At 40.0% G+C, this 12,668-nt stretch overlaps 1 protein-coding gene across 8 annotated transcripts in view; it reads right to left on the bottom strand.

Moving 5' to 3' along the window:
• The window catches only part of LOC122552212 (dedicator of cytokinesis protein 7-like), a 176,945-nt gene that overhangs the window by 75,032 nt on the left and 89,245 nt on the right, over window positions 1-12,668 (bottom strand). For all 8 annotated transcript variants that reach the window (XM_043694840.2, XM_043694839.2, XM_043694834.2 and 5 more), the window contains exons 15-17: window positions 4,466-4,583; window positions 1,779-1,849; window positions 169-307 (exon numbers count right to left, since the gene is read on the bottom strand). In XM_043694840.2, the coding sequence (XP_043550775.2) occupies window positions 169-307; window positions 1,779-1,849; window positions 4,466-4,583 (328 nt within the window). The remainder of the gene's footprint in view (window positions 1-168; window positions 308-1,778; window positions 1,850-4,465; window positions 4,584-12,668) is intronic.

The raw sequence follows: 12,668 nt of genomic DNA, 5'->3' as shown, positions 1-12,668 counted from the left end.
CCAGAGATGAAAATGGCCATGGGGTTGGAAGGTGCTGTCTTAGGAGCCTTGGTGAACTTTTTAGTGTATCTTATTGGTGATACACACTGCTGTCACTGAGTTTTGGTGGGGAAGGGAGTGGTAACCTGGAAACCACAGCGATCAATTTATCAATTCACTGTTACTCACTGTGTAGCCAACTGGTGTCTCCAATGATGCACTGGGTTTCTGCTGACAGCTAATGTGGTAGAAAGTGAAGAGCAGGTGATGGTTATCTGTTAGGTTTGCTGGTATCTTCATTTTTACTTCCTCGTAAAACTCTGGCGATCTGCAAAGGTCACACAGTATGTCACAAATAAAGGCAGCAGAGCTCTCCAGTCATTATACATATACAATTACTACTACCTCCTCCAAATTCATTCCACTACTTCGAAAAATGTTTCACTTCCCATCAGCTACTTAATGAAGACGGGCTTAACTCCTTCATTAGCTTAGTGGATAGTTCAATTACACACCGAACTTTGTGTAAGAGTCAGCCACTTGAAAAGTGCCATTCCTCATTGCTGTCCAATCGCTTTTTTAGACGTGTTTGCATGTGGTCAGTGGATATGGACAGAGTTGGACTGAACTCTGGCTCTGTTAGCTGAATAGCTTGCTGGCTGTCATAATTTAGACTCTCTGTAAGAAATGAACATTTTGACCTGGAGAAGTATTTCCCTAGTAATGAGATGGTTGCACCATCAGGAAAAGAATAAAATAAAAGTTCCAACAATCTCATAGTCTGCTTCAAGTTTTTTTATTTCAAGTTATTTTCGTCTGCAAGTCTCGTCACTTGATTAATTTCTGTGCCTTGCTTTCTTCATGTAAGTTTTCATTGTTCAGTTATCATTTTATTATCATGAAGTAAGTCTACTAATTAGCACTGAATGAATGCGTACAGAGTAATAGAGAGTAGATAGCAAGTGATAATTGAGCTTTTGGGATTACATTGAACCCAGGGAAACCACTTTAGACAAGACAGGCTTTATGTCAAAGCTGCAGGCGGTATTGTTAGCATTGCCAGTTTTACTGCTTCAACTTTTTATTTCAGCCTCTCAGTTGAAGGCAGCAGGTCACACTTCAAGCCTTTTATCAACACAGTTCAGATTGCCCATATGTGACTGCACTGCAATAGCTGACAGAAGCCATTTTTTGTTTAAGCTCACGGTGTTGCTGCAGGATTTCAGACAAATGCCAGTTTATAGCAGTGCACAGGTTAAAAGAGATTTGTTTTGAGTTGTGTGGGAGCACACATGCATTTTCATTGCCATAGTCAGCTGCCAAAGCCTATCACTCAGGAGAAAACTTTCTTGCAAAGTGGCACTGACAAACTCTAGAAGCAGGCTAGCACCATGAAGGAAGAATGCATTTACTCAGAAAAAAATAGCAGAATGTGTACAGGCTGAAATACAATATGAAGAAATAATTCTCTGAGGAAGATGGTGGCATCATGGTAATGCTACTTGAGTAGCTATCCAGAATCCCAGACAAAAGTTCTTGGGGATGTGGGGTTGAATCCCACCAAAGTGGATGATGAAATCTGAATTCAATAAACAAAAATCTGAAAATACACGCTAATTTAACGGCGATGATATAACAATTGTCATAATGCCATCCAGCTAGCAAATAACTTGATTCAAGGACAATTGGATGGACAATAAATACTGGTCTAACCAGTGAAGCTACATCCCATCGAAGAGCAAAGTAAAACATGCACTGAACTCTTAAGGCTCTGCTGAGACCAGTCTTTAATAACTCACTTGTTGTGATACACCACAGCAGAGTATGCTTCTTTTGAAAATTCCGCACAGCTAGACTTCCCAAAGATAACCTGCATTTATATAGAAGAAACAAATGGTCAGTGATCGTGCTGGGCTAGAGAAGCACTGACTGATACACAATGGACAACAGAATCTAAACCACGCATAGTTCAAATGGCAAGTTGTGAACAGAATAAGGGACCCATTATTTCTAACTTCACTTAAAGAGCTGAGGATCCATGGAATGCTCCAGCTCAGAGGGGTGAAGTTGTTGCATTATCAAGTATATTTAGACAGATTTATGGTCTTGTGGGGGTAATGAATATGGGGAGTGGGTAAGAAATTGGAATAGAGACCAAAGATCAACCATGATCATATTAATTGGTGGAGTAGGCTTGATAGGCCATATCATGTACAGCTGCTCCTATTTATGGTGTTCTTGAATCAAGCATTTTGATGGGCTTGCTCCTGAAAATTAAAGAACAGAAGTGCCTGGATTGTCAAAGGATCAAGTGAATGCAAGGGTGGAGCAGGTTACAGATTGGAGTGGGGGCAAAGCTGTAAAGGGATTTAAAGACAGAGACAAGTATTTAAAATGTGATGTATTGGAGTAGAATAAGCCCATCTTACAATAAAGAAGAAAGGAATAATGGTTAAGCAACATTTAGCACAGATGAGGTTCTTCCTATCATTTGGCAGTTCATGCAGGATGAGAGTGGATAGCCACGGAGGTTAACAAAAGGCCAAATGTGGCACTTTGAAGGAGTTATTCTGAAAATAAGAGTGATTATGTTTGAGCAAAGAGAGCTATCAATAATGGCGACTTTCAGATAATTGGTAATTAACTAGTCAGAACTTGGGCGGGGAGGGGGAGGAAGCAGTAAATGGGACTCATGGAAAGAATGAAGTATGGAATGGGGTTGAGTGACTAAATACTATAGAGTATTGAAAAGGGTGTGCGTGAGAGGGGGAGTGGGTGGGAGTGGAAGGGTGTGAGAGCCTGCACGTGAGAATACCAAGCAAAAATTGGGCTGAGCTTAGTCATGAGTCATGTAATGGACAAGTATCAAGACAACACTCACTCACTTCACATACATAGTACAACAACGTACAGTATTGAGTGACCACCGAGCTGTGGACCAGTTCAAAGGCTGCAGCCTCAGAAAGAAATCAGTAACGTGAAATGAAGAAATCCAGAGTTGTACAAGAAGCATTTGAAGAGAAAGACAGCTTTTGATGCACATGTCCATTTAGCTCTTGCAAAAATTGAGCTGCCTCATTCACTTCCACTATATTGAGCATGATCTACATTTGCTGTCTCACCCACACAGCTATCTAAAACTGCTGTAATTGCCTCAAACCATCAATTTTTTTGTTCTTTCATACACTTTGGCATGACAAGAGGCACAGTGTGTACTTCACATCACGTATTTATTGTTCATAAACGTAGAAACAGAGTGAAAAATCAATCATATAACTCTCAGTATCAAGAGCTGTTAGACTATAAACCTGTGAAAAGGAACACTCTGACTTGGAATAGACTCTGGGGGTTCATGTCATGTCGACTTAAGCGTCTGACAAGAAAGGAAAATTCTCTCCCCAAATAATATTTAAAACTCCAAAGAAGAATTAACTCTTGCAAGTATGCTCCCATTCTCTCAAAGTTTTCACATTGAGCTGTATATAACAAAAAGCTGATTTCACTCTGGCTTCCAATACCTTCTACATGTACTTCATTACTTTTATTATCCTGTTGTTCTTGAAACATCTGCTCTCCTTCTTTTGAGCTGTAAATTCCTCTTCCTGATAGTTAAATTGAGACTTAACTGTGCTGCCCCAGATGCAACCTGTATTCCCAGTTGTGCTGAACTTCAAAGACTGCTGGATACTCAACGGTAGTATCCAGGATATAATCCGAGTCTATCTCAAGACCATCAAAATAGATTTACCACCTTGCTATGTGTGGGACTTTGCAGAACTGAAATATGATTGCAGCTCTTTGCAGTACGACAGTTACTGCATTTCTAATTTAGTAAGCACACAAAGAAACATACCATTTTCTTCTTTCTTCCTCAAAGGGTACTCTGGCTTTTGGAACCAGGAGTCACAGCTTAATGACATGGGTAGACAATTTAGGACTAAAATAAGCAGAAATTTCTTTACCCACTGAGTAGTGGAATGCCCTGCCACTGGAAGTGGTTGAGGCCAAAGCATTTAATGTTTTCAAGAAACAGTTAGTTCTTAGAGCCAAAAGGAGCAAGCTGTATGGGGAGAAACAGGAACAGAGTTGAGTTGAATGATCAGCCATGATCATATTGAATGCTGGAGGTGGCTTGAAGGGCTGATGAGCAGCTTATGGTCGAAACTTCAACTTTCCTGCTCCTCGGATGCTGCCTGACTGGCTGTGCTTTTCCAGCACGACACCCTTCAACTCTGAATGGTCTGTATGTCTACTGCTGTTTTTTCCATTTCTATAGAACCCAATCTTGATAGCTCTCTTTCTGATTTACCTTACATTACCTTGAGCCACTGTGATGGTGTTCTATTGTGCACCTTTCTCTTGGGCTTCTCAACAACAAACAAGAACTACATGACTTTGAGATATATATAATACCAGGTATGGCATTTGCATCTGTTTCAGGAAGGTAATTGCTAAGATCCCCACTTTAATACAAGGCATTTCTCACCGGCATGGCAGTGTTGGGGTCCTCGCCTGCCATAAACTGGACCTTCACTGTAATGTTCCGCACAGACCCCTGACGGCTGCTGAAATTTAAACTCTGCGGGTAGACGTACAGTAGATTCCTGAAAGGGAAAATGTCACAGATGAAGAGTGTAGATAACACATAAGTCGTGAGCCAGACTTACAGTGACCCATTAATTTTGCTATGTCATAAATATACCCACAGATAACAGTAGCTGCAAACTCTCAAAGATATGGGAAACAAGACATATCCATGGAAGCAAGTCATTATCTGAATAGCAAAAAGAATGAAGAAACATCAAAAATGGAACAGCACCTCAGTTAAAGCAGTCAACTGGCTGTCACTTGAATCACTCATAGAACATAGTGCCTTTTAAAATTTGGAAGCTTGGTTTTACCTGACATCTTAGATCAAAAACTCAAAGCAATCAGAATTCTCAATACACCAAAATAGAGATCAGCAGTGTTGACAATAAAGAAAATGCTGGATAGAAAAGTTTCAGTGAAGAACTGAGAAATAGAACAGTGTATATCATATGTTTATTGAATGCTGGTCTGGCTAGATCAATTCAGTGCTATATTTTGATTCTGTAATGCTCTAAGAATTCTGGCAATGATCTGGCCACTCAAATTTCTGCAATGCTCCAAGAATTCTGGCAATCTCCTGGCCCACTGGATATCACTTATTTTTCCAGTTCCCTTCACTTGTGGTACTTGGTTGCAGTCTCTCAGTCAGAGGCATGACAGGTTCAACTACTCTTATTTAACTACCAGAATCATTCATAGTAATCTACTGAAGAGACAGAAAACAAGGAACATGAACGAAGCAAGCAATTTTACTCAGTGGATCAAACACAGAAATAAAATAAGTCCAACAGTAACTCCATTACAGTAAATTCCAATTAAAAATTCATGTGACTTGAAACCATTCTTTTTGCTGTGTCTTCTACTTCTCTTTTTTCAAAGACCTAGACAACTCTCACCTCATTGCTTTCCTACCTGAGCCCTGAACCCACAGCTTTCCCGAGCTTCACTCTTATCTGTCCTTGGGTCTTGCCCATGAAGACTGGTCCTTGAAACCATTTCCTCCAAAATGCTGATTGTCAACTTCCCCTCCAGATCCATCGTATTAGTTGATTCAAGCATCCCTCAACTATTGCACCTTTCTTTCTGATCCCCATCTCTGGCAAGAGTGCAATGGCATTGTCACTGGACGAGTAATCTCGAAAATAAAGTTTAACGACATGTTCTGGAATCTGAATCCCACCATGCCAGATGTTGAAATTTGAATTCAATTCAATTCAGAAATCTGGAATTAAAAGCTATTCAAATGGTACCATACAACAATTGTCATGAAAGGCTACCTGGTTCATGATTATATTTTAGGGAAGGAAATCCTGCCATCATTAACTGGTCTGGTCAACATTTGGCTCCAGATCCAGAACAATGTGGTTGACTCCACAATGAAGTGCCTTAGCATGTCACCCTGTTGTATCTAACTGCTATTAAAAAAATCTGATAAAGGGAATAAAACTAGACGGACTACCCAGCTGGAAACAACAGCACACACAGTCCTGTCAAGCCTGCAAAGTACTTCTTACTAACAAAGTGAATCTTGTATCAAAATGGAGAAAGCTGCAGACTACAGAGGAGTAACATAACAATCTAACATTGTCTGTAAGATTGTATGAGAAAGACTATGTCCCAGAAGCCAACATCACCATCCCTAGGCATGTCCTGTCCAACTTAGAGAAGAGACCAACCATAGGGCAATGCCACAGTGATCTAACAGTAGGGAGGAAGGTGCCCTGGGAGTTCTCAAATTTGAGATGCACCCTTCACACTACACAAGTCATGGACAAAGACCAACTTCAACAAGAGGAAATCCAACCTTTTCCCCTTAATATTTGGAACGCAGCTTTGCTCACCACTATACCACTTGATGGGTATATGAATAGGAAGGGGTTAGAGGGAAATTGGCCAAGTGCTGGCAAATGGCACTAGATTAGGTAAGGATAGCTGGTCAGCACGGACGGGTTGGACTGAAAGGTCGGTTTCCATGCTGTACATCTCTATGACATTAAATAGCATTACTGTCACTGAATCCTCCACTATCAACATGCTGGGAGTTTACCATTGTTATTAGACTTCTGAATGGATCTCTCAAATTTCAAATCTGATGTTGATTTTTTTTTGCACCTTCTTTGCAGCCATAACTTTGTATTTCTCACACTGTTCAATCACCTTATGATCTTTGTGTCTTTGTATGTTTATAATCTGCTACACTGTATGCAAAACACAACTTTTTACTTTACTTAGGTACATGTAGCAATAATAAATCAAGTCAAAATCCTTGCTGCTTTGACACATTCAGCTCCAGCAACAGGTTCTCTTCTAACATGTAGTACAACCCACTAGGGATCTATCTTTGGCCCTTTCCTCATCTGTACATGACTTATAGATAATGCCACCTGAAGTCACAATTAAGCTCCCATGGTACTGTATCAATACTTAGCTTGAGCTCTAAACCACATATGTTCACCCCTCCACTACCCATGATGTTACACCATGCCTCCCAGATCCAGTCTTGGAAGAGTCATAATCTGCTTCAGTTAAAAATGTAGAGGTATGGGTGGGTTGCGCTTCGGCGGGTCGGTGTGGACTTGTTGGGCCGAAGGGCCTGTTTCCACACTGTAAGTAAGTAATCTAAAACCCAAGATCCGCAAAGCCATTCGATATATAAATTTAATTATGCCAGTTTTACAACTATAAAACAGATGCCTATTCAGCATGTGAAGTTGGTGCAGACACTTGATAGTGCACCAAGCAGCATACTGGTGAAGGCCCAGGTTCAGGAGTTAGAAACTGCCCCAAAACATACACAAGGTTCTTATTTCCATGCAAGGGCCAACCTGTTGGAGCCCCATTGCTGAAATCAGGCTGCAGCTGCTGCCGAATGGAACTATCTGCATCAATTTACTAAGTATCAACCCAAATCTTTGACTTTTTCCCACAAGAAACTCCTCTTTCTGTAGCAGAAATTAAGCTTGAATGCAGTTAAAAACCTATTCCTTCTGTAGGCAATGATTCCAATTGATAGTAATACTGGATCCCAGAGTGAGAACTGGCTTGACAGGTCATAAGTTTAATTTTTCTGTTTACCATGGAGATTGTTCATTGATCACATTCACATGAGGCCTCAAACATATTTTAAACAAAAGAACATTAAGGTTTTTACTCAAAAGAAAAACTTTAAGTGTATTTCACTGTTCAAAACCTATGTGAAACACACTCATTATAAATATCTGAAACAAAGACAGAATCCTATTACTAGAACAACAATCTTACAAACACCCAAACCTCAGTGATCACCCTTGTCTTCATGTTAAAAGTTCCTTGCAGCTTGGGTTGTGAAGGACCTCTTCTCTCTGAATCAACTTACTTCCCTCTGAATGATCAGTTCTGATGAAGGGTCACTGGATGTTAATTCTGACTTCTCTCCACAGATGCTGCCAGATTTCCTGAGTTTTTCCAGCAGTTTCCATTTTTGTTTCTTATTTCCAGCATCTGCAGTTCTTTTGGTTTTTAACCTCTGAATAAACTTGCTTTAGCCTAAATGAATCAGTTTCTGAGGTACCATTTCTCAGTCTGTGCTGTGAAACTCAAGCAACCTGAGGAGATCTCTGCTTTCTGTTCATTTAGCTAAAGTCACATGATTTCCTGGATAAGCTTTTTAAAAAAAAATTCAATTCACAATAAGTTCCAGACCTCTTAAAAAAAAACACATCATATCTTTACAGAACTGAAAACTAATATACATCTTATCTCCACTTTAGAACCCAAGTTCTGAAATAGCAACAACACACAACATACCTGCCTCACACCATGAATTACAAGCTAGTTGCTGAAAACTGGTCATGTCAATAACAAGTCATGACAACAATGAAGGCATAAATCAATCAGAATTGTATTAGCAAGAATAATAGAGGAAGAATAAATGAAGAGCTGAGCTTGTGTTTGAGGATGTCATTCTAACTCATTCTTGGGACGTGACTGTACACACAGCAGCAAAGACTCAATGTGACACTGTTTGTCAGTGTGGAAACTCAACACAAATAGCACCCTGGCAACCAACTGATGTCTTTTGTACAAAACATGTCCACCAGATTGCTCCGGTTGGCTCTGTGCCCACTGACTAGCTTTTGTTTTGACAGGTTGAAGAGTACGGCCTTAACCTCAGCTCCAAGAAATGCCTTTTAATAATCACTCTCCCGAATGAAACAATGCATAGCAGGCATGGTGAAACTATACTGTGAAAACTAACAATATGGCATTGTCTGACATAAGTATTTCCTTATTACAATCATGCCCCAAGAATGAATGACAGTCTCAAACATAATCAGTCTCTTTTTGTTATTTTTCTCGACAGAAAGATTCTATTTGAATTATGTCATAGGAAGAGAAGGAGGCCAGTTAGCCCCTCAAGCATGTTCTATGAATGAATGAGATCAGGACTGATCTGCAACATAATTCCGTATCCCTTCATGCCTTGAGGCCAAAAACCTATAAACCTTAGATCTAAAATTAGCAATTGGCTTGCAACCAAATAGCCCTTGCAGAAGAAAAGTTATGACCTTATATCATCCTTTGCATGATCAAAGAATCCCTGATTTCTCTCCCGAACATTTTTAAAGACTATAGTCCTAGACTCATCAACCAGCAGAAATAGTTTGTATTTACCTGGTCATAAAGTCATACAGTCCTGCAGCACGGAGACAGGCCCTTTGGCCCAAACTGGTCAATGCCAACTAAAATGTTAATCCGAACTAACCCCATTTCCCTGCTGTTAATGCCTGTCTTCCATATGTGTACCACCCTCTGTGTAAAAAAAAAGCTGCCCATCAGGGTCCTTTCTATTCTTTCCCCTCTAACCTTAAACTGATGCCCTCTAGTCCTTGATTCCCCAACCCTGGAGAAAAGACTGAGTGCATTCACCCGATCAATGCCTCTCACGATCTTACCTGATTTTATTCCTGTTAATGTCTTTAACTTTTCAATCAAATTACCTATGAATCTTCCAGATTCCAACAGTACAACCCTACTTTGTACAATCTTGCCTTGCAATTTGATTTTTGTTGTCAAAGATCATTCTGTTAAATACATGCTGATTTCTACCAAGGCCAATATATCCTTTCTAACATATGGTGCACATGTGACAAAACGTCTGGACATGAACCTTCCAGGTCAGCGAGCAAACCTACATCCAAAACCTCAACCTGAGCTACAAATCTTCTCAAAATTCGCTGTGTGGTGCCCAGCACAAATCACAGTACTCCAAGTAAGGCTTTGTGCAGCTGAATTATGACTTCACCACGAGCATTCTAGTCTTTTTGATATAATGGCCAGTATTCCATTTTCCCATCAATTATTTTCTTTACGTCTTTACATCATTTTAATGATCCATATACCTGGATGCTCAAAACCATCACCATACCAAAGTGTAATCCTGACATGTTCTGAAGCAAACATTAATATGGTTCAAAGGAGTAAATCTCTTAAAAGGTAAAATTCTCTGAATTTGTTTCTGATAGGAAATAGGTTAGAGTATGTACTTTGAGAAACAAGTGTTCAGTAATGAATAAGGAAAGCTCCCTTATAAACAGTTTTAATGTATTAGTAAACACCACATTATACATCATCATTGAAAATTCAGTAGTTAAATCACTTTACGCACAGGAAAATGCTAATAACTCTCATTAATTATCTTGAGGATACTTTAAATGCTGTACATTGGAGCAGGAACATTTACGGGAGCCCACACCATCACTTCCAACCTTAGGAAAATGCACAGGAACAAGTCTGTGTTGCATCTGCTCCAACAGCTGGCATTGCTCACACTGCCTGAAGGATTCCAGTACAATATGTATCGCACCCAAAACAAACACTACCCTTGGCACCGTGTTAACCCAGATCTGCAGAGAAGGCCAATTAAAAAGACAGACACACAAAACATGTGTTTCATTAGCAATTACTGGAATATGTGTTAAAACAAACACTTTTATAAATACCCACCAGATTTTAGGTTTAGCAGTAATTAATCAGAACAGGGAAGTTAATCCTGCTGCTGGTTCTAATATTTCTGTTTTATACCTTTGCAAAAGTTTTAAGCTACCCCACACATACTGATGATTACCTTGTTTCTTACAGACTTTCTTAACTTACGGAAATGCACCAGTCTTTTGTAGCAATATCAAAAATAATCATACCCGGTTGTATTTTAGACCAAAACTAAATTCAAATAAAGTCAACTTTTGCTAGTGATACTTTTCTTAAACAGCATTTTCACATTGTGTTAGGATGACAATAGGGAATTAACAGGCAGGATTATTTCATGTGAAAACTGGCCAGCCAATTAGGGGTTTAAAAGTTATACCATGAGTTGCAAATCTCCAGAACATGCATAGATAAATACAGTTCCAATGTCTCCTTGCACAAGCTACATTTCACTCCAAGCATCCCAGTTACTCTTCAGAATGTCATGGATTGACGCATTAATTGCCCATTAAACTCACCACAAAAAGTTACATCCGGTAAACAGCAGTGCAAATATCCTTTTAACAACATGCCAATCAATCTCACCAGCCGAGAAAACTATGGCATCTCATTTCTTCAATTGTAAATAAAGATTTATTTTTGAAAAAGCCAATTTTTGAGCACATTTTGCTTATCAAATCTTTTTAACCTCTGAATTAATCTTTCATCACCCGAAGTGGTTCAGATTTCCTATTCAGACATTCATATCTCTTTCTCAAACCTTAATTCTCATCAAATAAGGACATCCACTGTTGAGCCTGCCACTCATTGAATTCCCAGATGTCACAACACTTGCAGCACACACAATCAGCGTAAACTTTCTGAAAATGATGTTCAGATCTTTTGTGCTAAGGGTGGAGGAGAAAACTAATAGGTTGCAGGATGTCCCATTTCAAGAAGACCAAGCTCATTAATTTTCACTATTTCCAAAGAGAAGCTAAAGTTCAACACCAGAGATTCAGCATCTTCAGGAAAACTTAGAAAAGTTCAAACATTCACCTTCTGCTGCAAGATGGCACTCTAACTAAACTGAGGACTTCTAGAGGCCGAATGCTAGTTTTACCTTATTCCAACAATGTTCATTTCCACAAATCATCTGAATCCTGTGACTATGAGTATAATACACCTCAAAAAAGGCTTCTTGTGACACACTGGTAGTGCCCCTACCTCTGAACGAGGAGGCACAGGTTCAAATCCCACCTCCTCCAGAGGTGTGTAATAACATCTCTGAATCAGTTGCTTAGAAAATATCTACAGTACACCACAAAACCTTTCTGCAGTTGCAACCTCAGAAGTTGCTACCTTTGTCTCAACTTTTGTTCAGTTCTGACCCTGAAGCAGGCAGTGTTCACACTGATGTAGCGTTTCACACAAATTCCAGACTGAGTCACCAGTTCAGGATTGAAAAAGAAAACAAACGTGTATTTATGTAGCAACTACCTGACCCCAGAACATCACATCTTGCAAAATGTCCAGATTACAGAGGACGAAGTGCTGGATGTCTTCAAACGGTTAAAGGTGGATAAATCCCCAGGACCTGATCAGGTGTACCCGAGAACTCTGTGGGAAGTTAGAGAAGTGATTGCTGGGCCTCTTGCTGAGATATTTGTATCATTGATAGTCACTGGTGAGGTGCCAGAAGACTGGAGGCTGGCAAATGTGGTGCCACTGTTTAAGAAGGGCGGTAAAGACAAGCCAGGGAACTACAGACCGGTGAGCCTGACCTCGGTGGTGGGCAGGTTGTTGGAGGGAATCTTGAGGGACAGGATGTACATGTATTTGTAAAGGCAAGGACTGGCTTTGTGCGTGGGAATTCATGTCTCACAAACTTGATTGAATTTTTTGAAGTAACAAAGAAGATTGACGAGGGCAGAGCAGTAGATGTGATCTATATGGACTTCAGTAAGGCGTTCGACAAAGTTCCCCCATGGGAGATTGATTAGCAAGGTTAGAACTCATGGAATACAGGGAGAACTAGCCATTTGGATACAGAACTGGTTCAAAGGTAGAAGACAGAGGGTGGTGGTGGAGGGTTGTTTTTCAGACTGGAGGCCTGAGACCAGTGAAGTGCCACAAGGATCGGTGCTGGGCCC

The sequence above is a fragment of the Chiloscyllium plagiosum genome, unplaced genomic scaffold (genome assembly GCF_037043375.1).
Source record: "Chiloscyllium plagiosum isolate Xiang-an unplaced genomic scaffold, Cpla_swu_hap1 HiC_scaffold_45, whole genome shotgun sequence".
Taxonomy (NCBI): domain Eukaryota; kingdom Metazoa; phylum Chordata; class Chondrichthyes; order Orectolobiformes; family Hemiscylliidae; genus Chiloscyllium; species Chiloscyllium plagiosum.
The sequence above is the reverse complement of the archived record's forward strand: the minus strand, read 5'-3'. Positions and strand labels throughout refer to the sequence as shown.